The 25189-nt window shown below is 34.1% G+C and overlaps 2 protein-coding genes and 1 non-coding gene across 7 annotated transcripts in view; 2 read left to right on the top strand and 1 right to left on the bottom strand.

Moving 5' to 3' along the window:
• Positions 1-1031: 1031 nt before the first annotated feature.
• On the bottom strand, positions 1032-2685 carry LOC122526332 (transmembrane protein 234 homolog). Of its 2 annotated transcripts, none has more exons than XM_043649694.1 (4): positions 2499-2685; positions 1874-2025; positions 1633-1792; positions 1032-1559 (listed from the first exon to the last, which is right to left on the bottom strand). In XM_043649694.1, the coding sequence occupies exons 2-4, from the start codon at positions 2018-2020 to the stop codon at positions 1483-1485; spliced, it is 384 nt and encodes a 127-aa protein (XP_043505629.1). In that variant the 5' UTR covers positions 2021-2025; positions 2499-2685; the 3' UTR covers positions 1032-1482. The 2 variants fall into 2 exon arrangements, with proteins under 2 accessions (XP_043505629.1, XP_043505628.1); XM_043649693.1 differs by having other exon boundaries at positions 2428-2684.
• A 651-nt stretch (positions 2686-3336) lies between these two features.
• Positions 3337-25189, top strand: part of LOC122526215 (cytospin-A) — a 29833-nt gene continuing 7980 nt past the window's right edge. For 2 of the 4 annotated variants that reach the window (XM_043649465.1, XM_043649463.1), the window contains exons 1-5: positions 3339-3451; positions 3998-4204; positions 10064-10161; positions 14717-14923; positions 23593-23974. In XM_043649465.1, coding sequence (XP_043505400.1) covers positions 10076-10161; positions 14717-14923; positions 23593-23974 — 675 coding nt within the window. In that variant the 5' untranslated portion in view covers positions 3339-3451; positions 3998-4204; positions 10064-10075. Of the gene's footprint in view, positions 3514-3997; positions 4205-10063; positions 10162-14716; positions 14924-22390; positions 23287-23415; positions 23975-25189 lie in introns of those variants that run through there. The other 2 variants (XM_043649464.1, XM_043649466.1) reach the window with 2 other exon arrangements.
• Trnac-gca lies at positions 11574-11645 on the top strand. The gene has a single exon. It is a non-coding gene; the product is annotated as a tRNA-Cys (tRNA).

The raw sequence follows: 25189 nt of genomic DNA, 5'->3' as shown, positions 1-25189 counted from the left end.
ATCGAATAAATTAACGTGTACGTTTAAAAAGCCTTCTCTCTACCAAATTTAGTCGTTTAAATTTGTTGCATAAGACGAGAATGCATCGGATTCAAACAAAAAAAAAACAAATGAAAAAAAAAGAAAATTCGAACAAACGTGGCACATATGTGTAAAAGATTCGTGCTCGTTCTTTCTCATGTCTTTCTCCGATTTAAGTGTCAACGTGTTAATTAATTAAACGGTATATAACATACTATATACGCGTAACATAATTTATAAAAAAAAAAACAGAATTTTATATTACCGTGAATGCGAGTGCCATTTACATTTGCATAGATCTTTTATACTTTAAATATAAATCAAAATTTTCTCTAATAATTTACTATCTCGAACGCATCGTCGATCGTATTCTTTAGTAAAATAAAAAAAAAAAAAAATACGATTTGCGATATGAAAAAAAAGAACACTTAAATACACGAATAACTAACCATTTCACGAGTCGCGTTGTAAAAAGTATAAAAGCCAACAAACACATACTTGAAAAATAACGACGAGTAAAGAAATTTCTTTTGTTCATAGACTAATGTAAACATTTCTCCAACCCTTTTTCTTTTTTTTTCTTTCTTCTCTCACGCTTCTTCATGTATATACTTGTAATATTAATCCTTATTGTTTACAATTGTTATACTTTAATCTCTAGATTTTTCCTATACGAACATCCATTTGTCACTAAATGATCACGATCATCATTAACGGCTATGATTTTCACTTGGGAAAATATAATAATTTGTTACACGAGAGAATCCCCTTTTCTTATATTACTTCATTTCAACATTAATATGACAACAGAGTAAACGATAAGCATAGAACAATTTTCTGTTGTACTGTGATACACCGTTATGCTGTTAAAAGAGATCGATTAAGTTAGTGACAAAAATAGTCATCCGCACCATAAGTTTCATTTCTATTTGGTGCTAATTATATGTGTATGTACATATGAATCATTAAGGACTTGCATGTAAATATCATGGATATATGGATGGTCTGTATTGGTTTACTGATAAATTTGTATTGTCCATTAACATAGTTATTAGTCCTTTCACGCAACAAGTGTAAGAAAAATAATATTAAATATGTACGGAGGCTTAGGACTCCGGTGACAAGTTATATTTTGTAACATGAATAACAATTTGAAATAAACGAACATAATTTCAAAGGATTTCAAAACGATATCATAAAAGAACAAGTGTTTTATCAATCACAACAGTATAATATAATAATACATTATACGTATATACATATAAATATATATATATATATATATTCCAGCATGTTTCTCTCATATAAATTTGTTTATTAAATAAATGTTTACTAACTGATAAGCTTTGCTCATAAAAAGACAGAAAATCGAATCTAGTTTGTCATCTCTCTGACATAGCTTCTTTGCCAATCGAAGTAATATTCTCTAAAACATACCTTGCATTCTTATATAAAAGAAAATTATTCTACCAAATACATTTTATCCCAACAACATAAAGTTGTTCCTGTTAATATCAATATCATTCCAATATATGTGTCTGAAACATGATATTGCAGAATTCATTAAATTCTTCACAAAAAGATTAAATTAATAAATATTAAATTTCCTACTTTTCTCTGCTCTCTTCTCTCCTAAGATCCAACCTGTCACGGCAGTAATCACAAAGGTAAGAGAATTCGAAACGGGAACTGCCAACGATATATCAGCACCTTGCAAGGCGAAGTAATATAGTAAAGAACCAATTTGATTGAACAGGAATGGTGTCATATACTAATAAAGATTAAAATCAATTAAAATAAAATAGCTATCAGTACTACGTATAGAACAAAAGAGAAAAAGAAAAACAGTAACCTTTGCGTTGGTAAAAAGAAAATAAACTTCCTTAAAAAATTGACCGTAACTGGAGTTCGCTTTTACATTTTCTAAACCGCTAGCACCTTTCTTTATTAATGGATTAGTTATACCCCATAAAAGTGCCACGAGGACAAGGTATATCATAGATTCTAAAAAATATATATGAAAATGTATACAGTACCAATAGCGATGAAACTAATACAAATTCGATACAATCAATACTACTATTTTAAAATAACCTATTGATTTTTTACCCATTAAAATACATTCTTGCATAGCTCATATGTGCTAACTTATGTCTATATAATATTTTATGTCTATTATTTCTTTACATTTATTGTTAATTTAAAGTTGTTCTTTATTTGTGTTAAAACATTTTACAAGAAGTATCATTTTAGAAAGTTGATACTATGAATATAATTTAAAAATTATAATATGTATTGATACTTCCAATAGAATGCTTTGGTATTAAAATGATTGAATATCATCGGTAATATTGATATCATTCCGATTTATAATATTTTAAAAAATGACAAGTAATACATTCTTACCTGAAATCATTCTTAAAATATAACCTATTACATAAATAATATAAATCACTACGATTTTTAGGTGTACTTACAAAACTATCACTTATATTTAATACAATTCTAAATTAACAGCTAATCTCTAAGATCTAAAGAATAAGAACGAACTGACCACATCTCTTCTTTTTCCGTATTACGTAAAAAAATAATTATAATTAAAATTAACGAACTGTCACATCGACGTTTACCTATGTAAGACCTAGTAACTATGTTTATTATTCCGTATAGAATTCTTTTAGTGCTGCCATCTATCCACGATTTCTATTGGACGCCATACGCGCGCGTTTTCGAACAATTCAAAAATATATCTCAAATTATTTTCTCATTATTAAACTTTTTATAATGAATATTTTAATTAATTATGTGAAATTATAATCATAAATAAAAAAATAATTATTGAAACACTATATTTGTGGTTCTCCCTGCGTATAACATATAACCTCCTCATGACGTTTCCACATATTTAATTATTTTAATAACTAATTAAATAATGAACTAATAAAGTTACAAGGTATGGATTTTAAATAAACATTTTGTTAGCAATTTTGCTCACTTATTCATTTTTTTCTGCTGAGGCCAACTACGTTACTTTACCTAGAAATAAAAAAAAATGTTCACATTGTCAATTATCAATAACTAATTAAATAATTAATTAAAAGAGTTAGCAATTATGGATTTCGAATTAGCAAATAGCTAGCAATTAAATGCATATATTCATTTTTTTCAGTTTTTGAGATTCTATGCCAACTTTTTTGCGCTACATTTTATTAAGTAGTCACATTTAAAGATTTTACCGACAAAACCGATCGATCAATCATAAACTTTTAGTGCACAGATGGAGTTGATAGTCGTTAAAATGAATGAAAGTTTTTCCCGACCCGTTAGCGATCACCCCACTCATCTTCGCGCTGAAACACTTGTCGGTCTCTTACGATGATCAAGTACGTTAGCGAGGTGGCTCATCGGGTAGTGTGCTGTAGGAATCTTCGTAAGTAGCAACATCGTTTTTTTTCTCCTTTGCATTCGGATGGACGGAGTCCGTGTAAGCAGGTACATACATAACACGCGCCTACATTAACGAAATTTTTACTTTGACCATTCAAACAAATTTGCCGAAAGTTCTTTTACTTAAATTAAGGCTGCTTTTTATTTATAATAGTATCAAATATCAAGTATCAAATATAATCAATCCAATAAAATCAATATTTCTTTCTCACGTTGTTCTATATGTAACAACTTTTCGTATTTCGTAATACAATTTATCGATTTATTTCAAATTAAATAAAGATAGTCTCACATATTGTTCGACAATATATTTTATTTATTACCACGTAAAACAATCTAAATAATTTTATATCGTTTTTATCCTCAATTATGATACAATAAGCGTATACAAAATTTAAAGATACTCTTATAGAAAAAGAAAAACAATCCGATAGGATGATCCGTACACAAGCGGGAAATTCAAAAATGACAAAATAAGTAACCAAAAGAACCATCGAATCATTTCTTTGATATTTCTTATATTTTTCAGGTATCGTTAGGACGAATTTAAATTTGTGCATATTGAGAAAGTGGATCTCTCGATATTACGTGTATTAATATCAATCGACGATTTAAAAAAAAAAATAAGAAGGAGGAATTGAAGAAATGTGGAAAATGGATTCCCGAGAAGGGCCTATAGTTAGTCGCTTTCCACGACCGAATCTACGTGGGATGACAAGAGATAGAATCACGGCAGGTGGGTAGAAAGAACCGAGAGAGGTATTTGGAGCACAACAAGAGCATAAGCATGCTCCTTCTTCCTCCGCAAGAATCACGGGGTTTCCTTCCCCCTGTCTCCCACTCTTCCCTCGCCGCGAACCTCCACACTACCCCCTCATCCGATTCGCACTAATGAAATTAGTGGTGATTAAGTCGGAGGGTCACCTACTTTACCGAGAGCAAGGTCGTAACAAACGTCCATTCACGACTAATAATAATAATAATGATAATCCGTTACATTGGATTTCCAGCTGATAGAAACCACTAGGTAGTTTAACATTTTCAACATGGAAATAGATCAATTAAATCATATGGATTGAAATAGATTCAAAATTGTAATTATTCGCGTTTGGCAATATCGCGTTTAGAAAATTATTTATTACTGTAAATCCTTCGTTAACGATATTTTCTTAGATTGCATAAAATGATTTATTTTCTTTTTCTTACATTATACGTATAATTAGCTTTATGAAGTCAACGTGCCTCCCACGATTTGTTTACTTCAAACAAAACACGTAGATCTAATGGACACGTTTCTGAATGCATTATAAATACCACGTTCGAATTCATACATAAAACTTCGGATTAAATCTCAAAATTTTTTTTATCTTATTCTACCAGTATATATATATGTATGTGTATTTAATTCGTGTGAGTATATCTACTAGCATATATACACGATAGTAACGTATGTTACGTATTAATTATTAAAAACTCGTGAGAATCGCGACTATCGACAGTATATTTGGATGAATCTCCTGTACGACGCATTACGGTATGCAACCGGATCGGGCATATTATAGCTTGTACGCGTGTTACGCAAGCGTATCGAGTGTATTATGAATCGTGCATACGCTATCCGTGACCGTATACAGAAGCGTTCTTATACAGACGAGAGAAACAAGCTGAAACATTTTCGGCCAGACATTTGTTATATCATTTTTTATTGATCGATATAAGATCATCTATTAATATATACGAAACATAATAATATGCAACTTAAATAGCATTATGTTAGGTTCTATAAAAAGTAATTTACAAAAAATGCTATTCGAACTTTCCGCAGGTGCAAATGATCTAATACATGACGTAGAGATATCATTATGCACGAATTTGTCAAATGAATTTCAAAATCATCGATCGATTATACAGAGTTATACAAGAACGTGGTGATACCGGTTGCAATTTAAATTTCTCGGGAGGTGTAAATGAGGCAATATCCAACATAGAACTTGTCGTACTCTTTAAAATTAATTCGAACAAATATAAAAGTCGATAAACTTAATTAATTATTCGAGAACGAGGTGATACCAGCGGTGATTTGAATTGACCGCGCATGCGAATGACGGAAGTTGCTGATCGTTTGAAAAATGGCGGACAAGTTTGAAACAACCTATCGATGTTCTCTAATGAAACTAATAATCGTAAAGGAGATTGCGAGAGTGTAGCTAGCATGACGACGACGACGACGACGACAACGACGATGGTGAGAGCGATCTGTGAAGAGAGAAGAAAGAGAGTAAAAGAGTTAGTTAGAGAGTAAGAGAGAGAGAGAGAGATAGAGAGAGAAAGAGAGAAAGAAAGAGAGAGAAAGAGAGAGAGAAAGCAAAGGATCAAGAACAGGAGGGAGAGAGTTCACTCGCGAAACGAGACGGTGTATGGAATAGCAAGGAATGGAATGGCATGGCATGAAACGAAGGTAGTCAGTTCGCATTGAACTGCCGAATCGCACGCGTCGACATATTCCTATCGTCGTCCAAAAGGACGTCGCGACGTCCGCGTGTTACCCATCCCTTTATTAGAACGGGGAACCCCCGCTTAACACAGCTTGTTTTTTCTTTCTTTCTTTTTTATCGAGTCAACGTCATTGCTGAAAGGATTACCAGTGAAGAAAACAGGATACCTATGTACAGGTGCGATCGTTGATTTTTCTTTTCCTCTTCCTCCACTTGTAGAATAAATAAAAACAAAAGAAATTTGTTATCATACGTTCTCGAAGGTTGTACAATTATTTATACGAAATATAAAAATCGATATATCAATTATCTTAATGAAACCAACACAATTAAAGTAATTAATATTATATTCAAATCATATTGTTATATATATATATAAATTTGTTCAAAATTTTCGCGCGTCTTAATGGCGCTTTAGTTATCGTAAGAATGGCGGCGATCTTACGAATGGATCCTTCGTTCGAACGAGAAAAATCAAATCGAGTTTTAAAAAAAAATCATTGAGAAAAAGGGGCAAGGAAAGAAAAAAAAAGAATGTTGAAGAGTTTTAAAAGAAGAATGAACGAAGAGGAACGATACGATATAGAAACCGGCAACGGTACGTGAGAGAGTTCGATGAACTTCGGTAGAACTCGCGAGTTTAACGCGTTATGGTCCGGTTCGATTGGCGCGAGAAAAGCTGCGGGAAAAGGTGAAATGCTTTTGGCGCGCGCTTACCTTCTTCTATGGCACACATATACGTATATACATACATACATAAGTACTTACGTATGTGGTACGTATATATAAGTATGTACACCTGTTGCCGATTTCGAGGGCGTTCGAGCGAATGCGATCACTGTCGAAGATAGAACGACCAGGATCGCGTGTGGGCCGGTTTCTGCTGTCGATCTTTCTGCCGGCCACGCGACAAGAAGCGTAGGTCGTAGGAAAAGGCCCCGTTGAAAGAGTCCATAGTCGGCCACACCCTATACCCAGATATAACTCATTTATTTCTAGACGAATCTATTTTTATTTTTTTCTTTCTATTTTTTATCAAAACAATTTTTTATGATCGTTAATTACAATAGTTAGACGTGTAAACGTGATGCATTATATCAAATTACTTTCTTTCATTTTAACATTCTCAAAATTAATTATTTTTAATTGCAATCCTAATGTAAGAAGTTTTTTTTCAGTATCAATTATTCTTTAATCGTAACTTATCGGGCTAATATTTTTTTTACAAATTATATATAAGTTTCAGACTTTCAATTTTACAATCTGAATAAGAAGGATTAGCATAAAAAGTTTTGAAAAAAGAAAAACAAAAACTAAAGCAATTAATCGTTAAAATACTCGACATAATTTATGTATCTCTCCAATTGATCAGATAATAATAATGTCTATAATATAGAAGCGGAGAGGGTCAATATAACATAATATGAGTGTGCACTATTTCTGACCGCTACTGCACTTACTATTACATATATATGTAGTCGGATCTACTGTAACCAATTTTATTTCGTTTCGATTCGGCTGACATCGTCGAGAGGCGCGCGAAATTCAAATATAAGAAGAAAATCTAGCGCAAATGAATCTTCGGTCCTACGATTGTCAAGAGCGTGTGATTCTTTCGTCGTGGAATAAATTAAATAAACAACTTTCGTATATATTTGCATGTGGGAATATAAAAATCATGATATATTCGCATACAGAGTTGGGATTATGCGTGAGAAAATCTGAACAATAATATTTATTGTATATAAACGAAGAAGATACAGTTTTTTTTTTCTTTTTTTTTCCATTAAATTTTCCTTTGCAACACTTTTTCTCTTTTAAAAAAATATTTCATTAATCTCTTATATATGATGAGAAAATATCTATTATTCGAAATAAAATAATGTAACACTCGGATTATTTTTTGTCCTCTCATTCAAATAAAATGTGTCCAAGTTTGTGCTCTTTACTTACATATAACGTATGTAAGTATGTACGAAGCGTAGTTACGTACCGGGCGTGCATCTTTATTATTGGCCAAGAACCCGTATGCGCGGCAGCAGAAGGTTCGATGAACCTTCGCAGGTACACACGACGCGTGTACGACGCGTACGGACGCCGCCTTCCGATCGGTTGCCCCTTTCGCTTTAAGTATTAGACCTCGCGAAAATTGCTACTATGTTCTTCCCCTCCTCTTGAACGTGTCATCATATCCTATCATATTATAGGATCGAGGGGATGAAGTAGAGGACATCTTGAAGTCGAGCGCGTATTCGAATTTCAAATATTCGCGCGCAAAACCTTTAACCGCGAAATTTCAATTCTCTGAGATAGAAATTATTATGGGGAAAACGTTTAACACGCGATAATTAATTTCTTTTCTTTTTTTAAACTATACCTATTGTATTTATATATACGTTGTAGATATATTATTATTTTTATAGTATCTTTTACCGAAATAAAATATCCCATTTACGTTCCACTCTACTAACCGTTGACGTACAACTCGATGGTCGAATGCATTTCTATGTGTGTATAACATATGTTGCCCACACTACTCGCGTTTAAGCGCGTATATCTCAAGATATTTCCTTTCTTATCGCTAGGAACTTAATTCTTATCTTCGCAGTTCGAATCAGTCGGTGTTCACATTTGTACGTTGTAATAGCGTATGTACGTTCAGAAAGTGTAGCGCGAAATCGGTGAAACTGTGCATTCATTATATTTAGAAATGTTTTGGCGAGATTGAATTTTCTAAACTCTCGCAAACGTGAAATTAAACCTAGCTGTGTTCTCGCGATCTTTTATAATCGAGGATAATAAGTGAAATAAAAGCGATGTGTAAAGAATTTTCGATAAAACGAATTTCAATCTGTGAAATATTTTTAAATTCAGAAAATGTACCCGAAAACAAACGACTTTGATCGTCGATGTAAACGTTTCTCGATAAATGATTATATCGAAAACGACGAATAAGGTGCATATGTAAAATAAGTGAGATTAGAATTTCTAATCTTGTATTATCGTACACGATTCATGCGTTTATCTCTATTTCACTCAGCAACGACGTATCAAGGATTTATTGAAGGATCTTAAACTATATTGAAAGACATGTTCAAACAATTTTGGGAAGTTTTAGGCGGAAACACGGTAATATTCCTTTTTGCAATCTCTCTCTCTTTCTCTCTCTCTCTCTCTCACTCTCCCCATGCACTTATTTATATATTGTAAACGAAATTCTTATATCATCAATGAGATAAACAATTATACCGATACCAATGAGATTATCGATAACAGTAACAAAAAAATATTAACTATCTTTGCTTTTTTGTTTCATTTGTTCATTTGATTGTTATTCAAAATACATGCTCCCTTCTTTTGTTACGTTTCCCCCATCGTCGTCCTTCGTTTTCATAATTACGTTTGCACTCGACGCTTCCAATGGGCTCTCGTGCATTTTGTATTTCGCATAATCTCGGGTTAGAATCAATCGTGCGTGCTGAGAACATTAGCGTGTTCACGTTCATGCTCTTAACAAGATCGGGGATTTGCGTGTACAGAGAAATCAAAAGTTCTGCACAAGGAAGAAATCTGAGAGCCGACATTTTTCATTAAACAACAAGAAGAATTGATCTAACCTTCGTTATCTTTTTATGTGTTTCCTTTCTGCTTCTTTTCTTTTCTTTTCTTTCATGTACAGTTTTATTTTTATCAAATGTGACGTCTTTAAACTAGAATAAGAAAACATGTAGAAGAACGTTAATTGATCTCACACTTCTCCCTCCGCACAATCTCGTCATTAGAAAATCATCATGTTTTCAAAGGTATTTTTATCTTGAAACGATTAATCATTCCTTACAATGTGCGGAAATAATTACACAAGCTGATATCATCTATGACAAAGTTATACGTAATACGTCTAATGTATAACGACGATTATTATCATTTTTATTTTACAAATGGGTGAATTATTTTGTAGATCATATTATTGATTTATACAATTTCCCGATCTATGAAACGATTTTAACGAATATTTTTTTTTAGTTTATTATTTTTAATCTAAAACAATTCATTAGGCCAAATAAATTTCTTTTTTTAATCAATGTTAATATCTATTTCAGGCTCGAAGCGGAATGTCCGTGGGTTCGGGAGGGCGGGCTCCCATTAAACGTACAACCGGAACCACGACATCGACCATTAATAATTCGACCAAAAATAAGTAAGAGTTATTTTTCTTTAAAATTTTTCTTATTTTTTTCTAAAAATGTATAAACAAATTATCAACAATTTTTATTTCAATCTAAAACATAAAAAGAACAATTAAATTTTCACGTGAGAATCTGTTTTATCGACCTATCTCGAAGTACTTAATTCTTAATCCTCTCAGATGGCGCCAGTATATCTTTAAAGTTTGAAACGATATTTTTTTTACGAACAAAGCGCATCATCGAAGATGCATTTAAATGTAACCAATAAGAGCTAAGCGTTATAATACGTAATGCTTTCTTATAGGTCAAAAAGTATAACTTTATTTGAAATTAAATTGAGTATAAAAATAACATCTCTCCTATACATATGCACATATATATGCATATATAAACATATATAAACACGTGAAACAAAAATATATCGATTATTAATGCAAATTTATTCATCGAATAATATATTTATTGAAATATATGAAATAGTAGAGAATTGAATCTAAAGGATAATTTAATTCGCATTAAATCGTGTTAAACGTTCTTACGTGCATAGAAACAGAAAAATTCAAGGCAAGCTCGTTACCGTAATCGTAATGGAGTAGCTCGTCCTGTCTGTCACGTGTTGGGAAACCGGTCGCGCCATTATTTTTCCGGAAATTCCGTTATCTACCTGCGACGTGCATTGGTGCATCTGTCTATACCAAGAGGCCGTTAGACGTTTAAACGGTCAAGCTCGTGGTGCGATCGATTGTGTTCCAATCGAGTATCGAGTATCGATTATCTTTCGCACTCGAGATAACTCGAAAATACAAGCTTCGATACTACATTCATATTCTAAGTTGGTAACGTTATATATATATACATGTATATACTACAGTTTTAACTAAATGATATATTATAACCATTTAACAGGTTTCACGCAAAGTAACATGTTGTTAGGAAATATTACATAGATAACAAATGTTAAATAAGACTAAACTTGTTAGTTGTTCCCATATATATAAGATTACTATATTACTAGTTCTCGTTAGTAGAAAGATATATGCGATGAAGTGAGACAGAAAAAATTTCTTCGTCGCTTGTGCTCAAGATATTCTGCGCAGGCGGTTAAATATGAAATTTAATTCTGCAATCATTTTTTATACACCAAATAAGAATAAAATTCTACACGTATAGAAAAAATAGCGTTTTTAACACGTATGATAGCATCTTTATTTTCTTTTACTAACAATAAAACTTGTCGCGCATGCTCGTAACTAACAAAATTCTCTTCCAAGTAGAAAGAATGATAATATCATTTGAATCACGTATTTTCTGACCCTTTTTCTCGACCCTAATTACAATATAATAATATTACACAATAATATAATATAGTATACACATATGTAGTTCTCTCTGATATAACAGTCGCTGAACGAATCTTTCAAGTGGGGATATAGCTCAGTGGTAGAGCATTCGACTGCAGATCGAGAGGTCCCCGGTTCAAACCCGGGTGTCCCCTTGAATTTTTTTTTTTTTATTTTTTCTTTTTTTCGTACATGTCACACTTCTATGCATTGTAATGTAAACAGGTAAAATGTAATAATACGTGAACGGTGCATTTCACGACTTTCCTAAGATGATGATAGTGTATACCATATATGTATAAATATATATATATATATCGAGTGATAAATTAAACTTGGTTACGAGAGACGGAGATAAGTGACGTCACAGCTTACGACACGATTACGTTCACCAACAAGCGTCAGACAAGGACGAACGAGCTGAGAAACAGGGGACCACGAGTCATAATTGTTATAATTAAATCGTTAGAACCAAGAAGAGTTGACAGTATTCTCTCGTAAAAACCAATTCTCTCGGAGACTTCAACGACATGCTGACGATGATAATAGGCGTAATAAAATATGAAAGAGGAATATTTCGAACGCGGACTTGGTTATTACATAAGAATTAAATTTAACGACACTATGAAAAAAATTATTATTTTACAAGCAGATTATAATAATTATTATTTGCGGCGATACTTTTGTTCACCACTGTACATATTGTTCACGTTTACGCAAATAAGAATTATTGCATTTAGTTACGATAAACGTAATTATTTTTTATAAAATTAAAATAATCTAGTGTAAATTCACAAAAAAAAGAAAATGTGTTGCCAATGATAAATTTTGAAAAGTAGAGCGCCCGTCAACGTGTCAAGGAAATAAATAAAAAATAAAAATAAAATAAAAAAAAAAAGAAAATATAAAAAAGATAGGCGAAGAGAGGAAGGGAGAGGAGACGAGGTCATTGACCAGTGGTCAGCGATCGAACTGACCTCATCAACTCGTCGTTCCTCAGCATATACTAAACTAGTGGTCGATACGCTAAACTCGTCGAATCGAGTCTCTTTCTCTCTCTTTCCTTCTCATTCTCTTTTCTATACTCTCTCTTATTCTACCTTTTCTTCTACTCGACGAAAGCGTGTTAGACTTGAAAGATCGTTCCTCTCCAAACGAGTCTTTTATTATCACCTAGTTAAACGTTGAATCACACGGAAATTAAATCCTGTTAGTGGACTTTGTATTAATTATTAATGTCAAAGACAAATGCATTTTTTTCTTATCTATTTCATATCTAAATCAAACCGATGGTTTTCATTGGTTCAAAGTATAGATAAATCGATATTTTATAATGCGTTTTTCTTATCGTACGTACCACACTTTAAATACGATTTATGGATGATGTGATATTTTATGAAAATTATGTAAAATAGAATAAGACAATAAACAAATGTTGAATCAATCTTAAAATACTTATTGTGACGCGAGACAAATCGATTCAAGGTTCAACGAACTTTTTCATTTTAATCTCGTACGATTACCACTTTATTTTTACTTCTATTCAAATTTTCTGAAAGATAAAGGATACGTGCAAAGTTCATAAGCCATTTCAAAATGAATCTCATTTCTCGTAAATTTATTTTATTATTCAGATAGTTAAACTACAAGCTTATGAAATATCAACACAAATAATTGATTTTAACAAGTCATCTAGAAATTTTTAGCTCACCCTGTACATTGTAATTAACTTACCTTTGTAAGACCTAGTTTTGTTATCCATATGATTAGTAGAATTGTTTTAACATTTTAAGTACATACACGGTGTACAACGATTTATGATTTGAAACACTCTATTGCAACTCAGCTTATCGATTGACGGTAGCTGTAACAAGTTCGTAGAACCAAATAGACATTTGGAAAGATTTGATAAAGTTCGAAAATTTATGGATCCCATTCGAAATAGAACGGTTCCAAGGAACAAGATTTATGATCCAGTTATGTAATCGTAATTTACCGTGTCGACGTTTCAACGGCTTCATTATTTGCCGTATATTAATTTTTCAATACATCCACTACTTTTACTATTACGTAACTCATCTATAAAACAAATAGACACTTGCACGCATAAATTAATTTCGATTGATTCGTTCCACGCGTTTATATTATTATTTTAAAAAAAGTACATTTGGGGGGATGATGTAACATCGATTTATACGAAAATTTATTTATTTTAACGAAAACAATAGTTTAAGGAACGCAGTATCGCAACTTTTCTGAGGAAATGCCTTACCCAAAGATTGGCTCGATAAACATATTATAATAAAATTAGTTTCTTCCCGTGAAACAGCAGACGCTAAAAACACAAAGCATCTTTTATTGTTCACAGGAGAACGCGTTAAATCATGCACCTACGTCCTACACGTCTTGCAATCTTACATAATCGTTCGTTAGACGAACGCGTAACAGCATGTTGCGTAGGATAACCCCATCGCACGTTTGTTCCACTTCCTTTCGATGAATGAGATCCTTCTTAAAGATTCCGTTTTACGCAGAAAATGAAAATGAGAGTTTGTATTACCGTTTTAAACACTTTTGCGAAATATAATCGACAAAAAAAAAAAATCAAACCACAGTAAGAAAATGACGTTTTAAGACTGTGAAAAGATTCCCTGTAGTATTACAATCTGAAAAAAAAATTAGCCTGAAATATTTGAAAAAAGAAAAAGAGAGATATTCACTAACAGTATAAAATATATCATTTGAAAAATATATTTACGATTTCTCTAACGTCGAATAGAAATTTTGAAATCCGTCGACAATCCGTTTTCTCTCTGTCCATTTGATTTATTTTGTTTATTGAGACATAATTCGAAAAGAACAAAAATAAAGTAACATTGAAAAATAACTATCTGCTAACCGATTAAAATGTTTTGACAGATCTAATGAAATATGTGCATAGAAATAAATGTAAAAGTTAAACATGAATTTTCTACACATATATATGTATATATATATAGAAAGATACGTTTTCTTGCGTGTGGGTTTTAACAAGGCTGGCGTTCATCTCGGCGTCGGTTGGCGTTCCACTTTCGCACGAAAAGAAGTAAATAAAGAAAAACAAAATAAAAATAAAAAAGAAAAAAAAGTATAAAGAAGGGAAGGGAAGGGTAGGGAAGGGGGTGGGTGAGAGAAAGAGAGAAAAAGAGAGTAGCACGAGAGTTTAAGATTCTATTCTGAATTTCAGGTCGAAGCTCGAGCCAAGGCCGCCGCCGTCTGGAGTTGGAAAAAAAAGAACAGACGCGGTGTCGTTGCTTTTCAGCGCGAAAAGGCCGCCTGGGAGAAAAGTCGAACGAACACCGACGAAGACAACGACAACTGCAACGGCAACGACGAGGACGACGACGAAGACTCCTCAAAAGTCGCCGAGGACGAAATCGGTTGAATTGTTAAAGTGAGTTTCCCCCCCTTTTCTCGCTCGACAAAAAAGAAAACAAAACGAAAAATAAGTAATCCCGATCGTATTTAAAAATGACTTACGTTATTTATTATTTAGTCAATAATAATTACTCGATGATCTATATGGAACAGAACGTATCGAGGACGTAATTGGTATTTCAATTTGGCGCCATTCATTTGAAAATTGAGAAATATCTTGTTGCACCCTTTGAACTCGATTTATATACATACTTCCAACTTTCTTGCTTTTCTGCATGTATATTTCTACACGCGCGTGTAACGATTCAATATTTATTAGTTTTATTTTATAAAATTATGCAACGAAGGATTAATGAATTATTTTCGTCATCTCCGGTCTGACGTACTAGTTCAAAGGGTTCAAATTAATTTCAATTATTATTCCATATAATATAAATGTAATATAAATATATTTACATTTATATATGTAATATAAATATATTTACATTTATATAGTTTATAATACGTTTATTAAATATATAGAAATATCAATGTGACATATATCCGATTGAATATGCACACAATTTTTTGAATTAGCATTACAAATTTGCACGTAATACATAAACATATGATATATTTATTCGATATGGACGATACTACTTAGTGTCTTGCTCGAAAAGAAAAGATAAGAAAAAAAAAGAGTTAGAAAGAGAGGAAGAGGCAAAAAGAAAACTAGAAAAGGTTGGGTGCTCGCGCGCGCGTGTACTCGTATTCGTACTCGTACTCGTTCAAGTATGTTCATCGGCGCTTTGCGTGAGTTCAATGACCTCGTACTCGCATGCTGACTCCTTTCCCCACGATTTCTCGATGGCACACAGTGTATATAAACGGTATTAAACGTATATATCCCCGACCGTCTCCTCCTGCAAGACGCAGCTCGAACCAACGATGCTCTGGTACCCTTTTCTCCGCTGACTACTTCTGCGAACACTGTTCAATAGGAGATCGATAATAAGATCTATATCCATCCTATCTACGATCTCTGAGATTTATTTTTTTCTATTTTTTATTTTTCAACCAATCTCGTACTTTACTTCCTTGTATCTGTCTTCGTCAAATGTTCTTGTACTTTGAGTAATACTAAAATAATAGTCAAATAGTAAGACCAATGGGTAGACGTTTTCTGGGATGGTCAAATGTACCTAAATGATTTTACAAACTGATTACTATATTTAAAACTATGACAAGTTTATAGGGTTTAAATAATTAGAGTGTGTATAACATTTAATTTTTATTATTTATTTGTTTATTTGGGTCTCGCAATGAGATCATCATCGTCAAATCATACTCGACAAGTCTGTCAAGTTCAATGTTAGCATCGAATCTTTTCGTACGAGTAACTAAGATACAAAGCAACAAACACAGAGATACGTATCTCTTAAAGTTAGTAAAGATGCATCGTTTGAGTCCAGTCACTCGGGGGCGAGAAAAAGTAGCAATGATGATAACTGAAGTAACAGAGGGATGAAAGAAGCTGTCTGTTGCTCGAGACACGAACAGGTTTCGATCTCGTAGTCTCTTTTTCTTTCTCTCTTTCTCTTTCTTTCTTTTACTGCATTCGTGGAACAAGAACTCCCTAACAGAATCAAAGCCGTTCATCGTATTTCGAGGGTCTATGTATACAATGTATGTACATACATACATACATACATTTACATACATATATACGTGCATACATGCAGTATATAAAGATATAAGAATTGTAGAATTTCGCGATTTCTTGGGAGAAAACGAGCACACGATGAAAGCAGCAAGCGGCTGCGGAGGCTGTAAATATCTTTCGACGACGTTCGTAAGAGCCTACCGAAGAAAAAAAAAAAAGGATGAAAAAAAAAGAGTCAAGCGTCTGATGAAATCCTAAGGAATCGCATTCCACAAGCATCCCACACCTATTCTAGTAAACTCACCAGAGACGCCGATAGAATATTTCTAAACGTTCATTTCTGCGTGCTTGTTTCTCGAGTCGATTACGAAAGTACACGCGTGTGCGCTTCTTTGTATCCATTTCTCTAACTGTATAGAAAATTAATCATTATTTTTCTATTTTTTTTTTAATTCATGCCCCAAGAAAGAAGATCAAGAATCAATTTCTTTCATAATTCTTACAAAATAAACAAATTGATGATAAGAAGTTGAGAAAGAAAAATGAGTGAAAATAAAAAGAAAATAAGCATAAGGAAAATAAATAAATGTTGTGGGTAAAATGAACGAAATCACGCATCAATTTAATACGAAATAATAGGTAATTTGTGATCATTGGTTAATCGTCGTCCCATTGGTCCAATAACGTCCACTTCTTCTCTCATTACTCAGTTAAATCTAATCCTTTTATACAGTTTGCACAAGGAAATAAAAGGGAGTACGCGAAGTCGACCATGACGTTTCTTAAACACAACAGAGAGTAGAGTTTTAAGTGGCCACCATACTCTCGAGAGACCGACGACCCACTCTAACAATGAGAGTGCCACTTGGACGATGCGAACGACCTACATACCCAGTGAATCAAAAGTCAATGAGCACTGTATTCTAAACCGGTAGACCTCTCATTTTCCTAATGGGGTAAAAATAAAATTCACAAAGTAGACAACCAGTAACGATAACGATAACTATCATGCATATATTACGTGCCTAATATTCCATTTATATATATACAGACGTCTCATCTTCCTATAACGGGAAAACATACATAATTAATAATGAAAAATTACTATAAATCATACATCTGTTACGCGCTAAATTTCTTATTTATATTTTATTTGATTAGCATACTTCTACAAGTATAACATATCATTATTCAACAAGTGAATAATCGAATTATAATTTATTATACGTTCTGTTCCATTAAGAGGATATCTCTTACGATAATATTTTTCTTGCCTATTAGGAAAATTGAAATAGGAAAAAAATCGATAATTTACAAACACACATTTTATCGTGTCACTCGTCTATTCTTTTTGTTATTCTTCTTGCGTTTCGTAATGTGGAGACAACATTTCTAACTAACTATGTTCTCTCTCTCTCTCTCTCTCTGCGCTTCCTTATTTCAACACTACTCTAAAGTTAATAGAGCGTCAACGGAGAAACCAACGTTCGTCATGGTTAAATGCTCGTCAACTATCGTTGAACTCTCCCGCACGCTGGCAAAGTTCTCTAATTGTAAGAGGAAAGGTTCTCAAAGAAGAAAAAGGGCAAGGGCAATTGACTTCTCTTGTCGAGAGGAAAGAAACGAGTCCCTCCCCTACCCCCAAATAAAACAGAAAGAGAAATAGAGAACACACACACACACACATACAGAGAAAGAGAGAAAGGAAGAAGCTTCGTCGAATTTGATCTTCGTGTTATCGCTTGTCATTTCTCTTGGAAGTTCAATTTGAATTATCAACGAAAAATGAAACGTTCAAGTATTTTATATCCTCCCGACTGTTGTTTATGTGAAACGTGACCGCTCTTGAAACGCGCTCCTTCGTTTTACGACGATAAAGATTCTCTTTCGAGTTCTCTTTTTCACTTGATACGTAATTTCTAAAAATATTTTTTGTTAAGTTGAATCGTTAGATTTCTCACTTATAGATATATATATATAATTAAATATGAAGAAGAAGAAAGAAGAAGAAGAATAAGAATAAAAAAATTTATCATTTCGTCTGTTCGTTATTTTACCACCATAAGTTTCAAGCTACTTCTATTCCTTCCTTGCTAAATATCATTCGCAAAGTAAGCACGGGCTCATTATGTTCGTTCCTCGGTTTTCTTTGAAATATCTGCCACACTTGTGTTAGATTCTAAAGTGAAATCGAAAAGAGTATATCATAAAAATGACTCCAAATTTAAAATGCGAATTTTGGAAGCAGCAACGCTTACTTTTTCGCTCGCGATATTCCTTATCAGTAATAAAAATTGCCTTCTTTATTGACGAAATTACGTCATTGGTACAATTTGATACGTTTCTATATGATCGCGATAAAAAATATCTATTTACTTTTTCTATTCCATTTTTTTTTTCTTTTCTTTCGCGGTTTCGATAAGGTTTTATCCCTTTTTGCAAAAATGGAACATTGGCGCGGAGAAACGATGAAAGCATTTTTATCCCTATGGGGAAATCCTCCTTTTAGTTTCACGTGAGATCTTATCTATAAATAAACTTGAAAAAATATATACATGCAATAGATGTGCATTGATATCTCTAATATTTTATTCGAATGATTTATGATTCATATCGAGTTATCTCATTAAAATCAAATTATTCTTGTTTTATTCATTCTTATTATATAGAGAAAAAATAATACATAAACCAAAGTTCGAAAATATTTTTCAAGGGAGATAAGGATTGAGAAAACAGAGAACATTATTTTCTTTCTCGTACCACATCTGAAAGTAATCAAAAAGATCTTCTGATGTTTTCATTATGTCTCACTATGTATATATCGAGCTCTGTATTCGTGTTTAAAGTCTCGTCCGTAAAATCAATCCGATTATAGTCACGTTTTATTAGATTTTGCTTTTATTTTTAATAAAAAAAGAAAATTATAACAAAAATAGAAAGTAAAATTATTCTGTCATTTTCTTTCTCTCTTTCTCTCTCACTCTCGCTTAATACATCTAAACAAAGAAATGTGATTAGCAAGGTTTCGTTTTAAAATGTACACACTGCATCGTACAATCGGTCACGAAGATATTTGTATGACGCACGGCACGTTGACTATCAATGAAGATATAAATAATAATGATTATTGTATCAACGCAACGATTCAACCGAAGAAGGATGATAAGAGAATCGTCAATAGGGATCTCTGAATCAGAATTCGATAAAGAATTTCCGTGAATATTTTCTTTTTTCTTTTTTGTCTCATCGATTTATCAATTTATCAACCGCCCACCCCGTTCGCAATAGTACAATATTGTCATTAGTTTAAATTATTTCATTTTTCGTTGTTGTCCGCGACGAATTATCGCGCGTAGAAAATTAATAAAAATAAAAAAAAAAGAAAAAGGAATCTTCGACGTAAGAGGAAAGTTGACACCATTCGCATCGAGATCGTTTCGTAGCAAATCTTGCGAATGGACGACTCGCTTTTTTGCACGTCTAACGTTGACACATTTTTTTGCGGTGTCGAATAGACTTACCACACGACTGATATACCATATACGTGTTTGCATGTGCATAATACCTATACTCAATACATATCTACATACATACGTCGTCGTTGATATATGGTATAATACTTAGATATATAATCCTATATGGATTTATTGTTTATCTATACACGTATCTTCGATGACGAGTAGCAACATGACGACGATAATACTGGCGGGCCTTGCATTCGCCATCGTTGAGAGGTTCGTATTTCCGGCGAGTTCGACAGAAAAACCTCATAAGACAGCTTTACCAGTTCTACGGCTCTGGAGACAGGTTTGGCGTTTGCACGTGCAATTTCTACCTGCGTTTCTACGTGACCGTAGAAAGAGAAAGAGAGAGAGAGGCAGACAGACTAATAGAAAGAAAGAAAAAGAGAAAGAGAGTTCGCCGTACATACAATATCCTGTATTCACAATATAACACATACTTACACATAGAAATAGTAGATCCTTCCTCCATGGGTTTAGTTTAAATGAGGGTAACGCCAGGGTTAGTTTCTTATCTATATTTATCGATGGTGGTATTTTTGTTTCTTGAAAAATATTTAAACGTGAATCCATCGAGAGTTTAAAAACCGTACCAGAAGAGAAGCGAAGTTAATTCAGTTCTGAAACTCTTTTCGCATCGTCATCGTGTTCGTTCGAAAGCCAACGCATCTTGAAGTTCTTTTCGGGACAGCATTGCCGTTCCGTTCATACATACATACATACATACATATATCTATACATATATAGATAGCATGTATATGCCATATGTCGACCGTATGAGAAAACTGGTCGACGGTAAGACGTCTGCGGATTCCGTGGCCTCCTTTAAGCTGCTGTTTCTGCTTCCCTTTCCCTTCGTTCCGGAACACCAAACCATCCTCACGTTACATTTATATACTTGTGTATATTATATATATATGTATACACATGTAAGTATATACGTACCCGTTCCCAACGCGAACCATCTTTACCCCACCAATTCGAGCCAATTAACTCCCACCCTTGAAGATCAAGAGGATTGTATCGACATCGATCGTGCGATCGTCCGAGTCAGAGAATTGGGTACTCGGTATCGTTTTAAACATAGTTTAGATCATTTGAATAAGTTTAATAGATAATCACATGACTCTACGAGAAAAAGCTTTAGCGTTCATATTATTAGTATGTTCGAACGTGTACTAATTTCAATGGAGTAATCAGAGAAGAGTACAATTTAATCGGAAAATTGATAGAAACGATCATCCGATATTCAAGATGAGAATAATCCACGTTTCTCAAAGAAGTAAGCAACAGCAACGTGTTGACGAACTCGAATTAAAAGTAGGTGACAACGACAAGGCTGCGAAGCGCGAATAATTTAACGGGCGCCGTATTTTTGTCGAACGAATAAAATCATTTTATCGGCGAAAGATCTAAAGGACAGGAGCACGGTCTCTCGTAATAAAAACCAGAATCCGACACGACACGACACGACTCGACTTGACTCGACTCGACTCGATTCAACTTGTTCTCAGTTTGTTCGCGAAGAATGCATTTCCCGCAAAGGCAATTCCGAACGCTTTCCAATCAAATCAAATCCGGTGTACCTATCGATCAAAACAGCGTTATCCTCGAGAAAGATTTTTCCTTATCTTGGCGAGCTTATCTTGCATTACGATGCGCGCTATCATTTCATTTTCCCAGCTAATACAAAAGATAAGGATTATTCGATATAATCGAGATGATCAAAGAAAAAAAAAAAAATACGCAGAGATCGTTGACATTTCTTCCTGGACGAATCGTTATCGAGTCAAAGAAGAAGAAGAAGAAGAAGAGGAGGAGGGGGAGGAGGAGGAAGAAATAATAAAAAAATACAGAAGAAGAGAGAAAGAGATCCCTTTCGTGCGATAGGCAAGAAGAGAGTACCGAGCCCATTTTTCAAGTCCGTGGCCCTTCGGCCCCGCTCGGGTCCGTAGAAACGAGCCCGCTCTGATGGTATATAACACTGGGTAGGGGTAAAGAAACCAAATGGTGGGGGCAGGGCCGCTGAGTTGCGCTCAGTGCCCGATGCACCGTCGATCGGTGTGTGTCTGTTCAAATCTTTACCGTACATTTTTTCCTTATTCTCTTTTGCATCGTGATTCTTTTTTTTTTGTTATTCTCTTTAAGAGGTAAAATCAGTAGCAAATAAAATACGGATAACAAAATCTGTAAAGAGAGAGAGAGAAAGAAGCTAACTTTATCAATTACAGTTTTTTTTGTTCAATCATCCTAATTCTCATACGAAGATTCTCACCAAACGAAAGAATGCATTTGTTTGCTTGTTAATATACATCCTTATTCTCTTTTGCATCGTGATTCTTTTTTTTTTGTTATTCTCTTTAAGAGGTAAAATCAGTAGCAAATAAAATACGGATAACAAAATCTGTAAAGAGAGAGAGAGAAAGAAGCTAACTTTATCAATTACAGTTTTTTTTTGTTCAATCATCCTAATTCTCATACGAAGATTCTCACCAAACGAAAGAATGAATTTGTTTTGCGTTAGATTAGATATACATAGATAGAAAGAAAGGTGCGCGAGAATGCGTTTGCATTCACTTGGAACTATCGCGGAGACGTTCGGCGGATCGCGAGGCTGTTGTTACGACGCGTGCAACAAGTGGTACTCGTTGTCTGTGACGACAGGGCGATGCGACGACCGACCATGGGCCTTTTAAAAATAGTCACTGTCCTGTGAAAACTTGTCTGAATAGTGAATAGTGAGGGCTCTAAAAGTACGATAGATAGACGATAATATAGAACATATATGAACGGTTAAAAAGTATCTTTCTCTTTGGAAAAAAAAAAAAGTGGCTCGAGGTCGTGCCTCGAGCACGAATCTTCGAATTCTTCTCTTGGCTCGTGGCACGCGATGCGAGAGGCGATCCTCAGCCTCGTGTAACGTCGTCTGTGATCGTGTCGACTACGACGACTGGGTTACTGTCATTATAATAATCCATTCTATTTTTCCATATTTAAAAAGAGATACTTTACCAGGAGATAACAATCTCCTACGGTTAACGGATGAACCGCTAGAACAATTCGTGTCACTCGGTATCGTTCATCAATCTCGACAGAACAACAAAAAGAAAAGAAGAAAAATATTCCATCTTTAGCTATGAGATTAACGTTGAGATTGCATTCCTATCAAAAATTATTTAATATTATCCTTGGGTGGTTATCTACATCATCGGCCAGGTGAGTTGTTGAACCAAGAATCAACAAGTGATCACGACACTGTGCCTTACGCAGAAAGAAACAAAAGGAACAATAAAGAAACGTATTGCGCGTTGAAAAGTAAAAGTGCAAAGAACCTGCAAATTTCAGGCCCCTGTGCGTCATCTTTACTTGAAAGGAGTGGGGGAGTGTAGGGGAGGGGGAACAACAAAGGTCCTCTCTCAGGGTCGTTGAAAATAATGTGTCTTCATTTTTCGAAAAAGAACTTGAGAATCGAGAGCGCATATAGTAGTCGACCATGATGAAGTTCAAATCGCTGTTTCGCAGAGGACAGCAAAGCCAGCAGCAGCAGCAGCAGCAACAACAGCAGCAGCAGCAGCAGCAATCGACGCAGGGCACACAACAACAACAACCACAACAGCAACAGGTCCCCCTGCGTCAGGCCCCGAGCGCCGCCTCGCTCGAAACAAAAACTGAGAACTTATCGACAGAAAACTGGAGTTCGATCGGTAAAGAAGCTCCCAAGAGCAACGCCAAGAATCAGCAACAGCATCACAAGGGACCCGCTAAGGGGTCCAGGATGCAGGAGCTGGAACGGGAAATCGAGATCTTACGAAAGGATCGTGCCCGGCTTGAGGCTGACCTAAGGGAAGCATCTACTGACGCTCAATCTCTACGCGAGCTCAAAACTGAACTCGCCTCTCTCAAGGTAATAGAAATTTCTCTTATATCTCATATTTAAAAGATTATTCATTTGGAAGCAGTTAAGGATCTTGGTCTGAAGATTCAATTTCAATAAAATTAGGATATTTATACAATCTCTTGACTATAAATATAATTCGTCTAATAATTCCTAAAGTTTTAACAATTATTTACAATGATCGTTAAAATATCTTTGATAAAACACAATCTTGAAGATTATTTGGGTTTTTATTGTATCAATGACATGTCTCAGCTCTCGTAGACGTTACAAAAGTTTGACTCGATCGATTTCCTTAAAGGTTTCTCAAAGAAAAAATATAATACGAGCTGAAAAGAGAAAGAACAAAATAATATAAATTGATCGAGACAAGCTGCGGTGAAAGTTATAAGACAACGACAGAATGTTGACGAATTAATTGGGGATTAATTAATGTTGCCGACGTGAAAGTCGCGTTAGCGGTTTTAATTCTAGTTGGTTGTAATTAAATGTTAACAAGATCGATAGATAGGAGGACAAAAAAGTCATCGAAAAAACATCGAACAACTTCTTCGGTGAAATCGCAATCGATATAACTCTTTATATATATGTTATTTGTTTCTTTTTTCTTCTTAAACTCGGATAGTCCTTATTGTCTTGATGATGATGATGATGATGATGATGATGATGATGATCACGTGGCTCACGAAATTTCCTCACGTGGTCTTCGTTTCTTCTCCCTTTTCTATCCTTCCTCGTAATCCCCACCCCTTGCATAACGTCGCCGACCTTACAAGGAAAACATACAAGGTGTACCCAGATATATATAAGTATACTTGATCGCGAAAGATCGAGTTGGATGTGTAAGATTAAAATGTGTTACATCATTACAAATGATACGATCGATCTGCATATTAATAATCAATGATAAATGCTAAATAAATTCATTATCGTCATTATTATTGTCCATGTATAAGTCTTATAAATTCGAGAATTTCGTAGAGTACGTAATTATAGAATGAACCGAAGCTTCAAATATCCCAGATATTTTTGTATGACACGGTGATGTGTCAAAATATAATTGGAATATAACCAGAACGAACTAATCTTGTAAAAGTAACCCTGACGCAGCCCCTGGCGCTTAAATATTTATTGTTGAGATTCCTGAAGCGTGAGTCGCGAAAAATGACCCTTTTCAAAAGTGGATCTTGGTCTATAAAAGTTTCGGAAGCCTCTGTCTTATTG

Source organism: Polistes fuscatus, unplaced genomic scaffold, assembly GCF_010416935.1.
Source record: "Polistes fuscatus isolate 324 unplaced genomic scaffold, CU_Pfus_HIC Scaffold11, whole genome shotgun sequence".
Taxonomy (NCBI): Eukaryota; Metazoa; Arthropoda; class Insecta; order Hymenoptera; family Vespidae; genus Polistes; species Polistes fuscatus.
The sequence above is the reverse complement of the archived record's forward strand: the minus strand, read 5'-3'. Positions and strand labels throughout refer to the sequence as shown.

Bases quoted from the DNA above. Each gene is read 5' to 3' on its own strand.
- LOC122526332 (XM_043649693.1), bottom strand. The intron at 1,793-1,873 runs GTTACTGTTTTT...AATCTTTATTAG, and splicing joins TTCTTTTTACCAACGCAAAG to TATATGACACCATTCCTGTT. The intron at 1,560-1,632 runs GTAGGAAATTTA...ATCATGTTTCAG, and splicing joins AGAGAAGAGAGCAGAGAAAA to ACACATATATTGGAATGATA.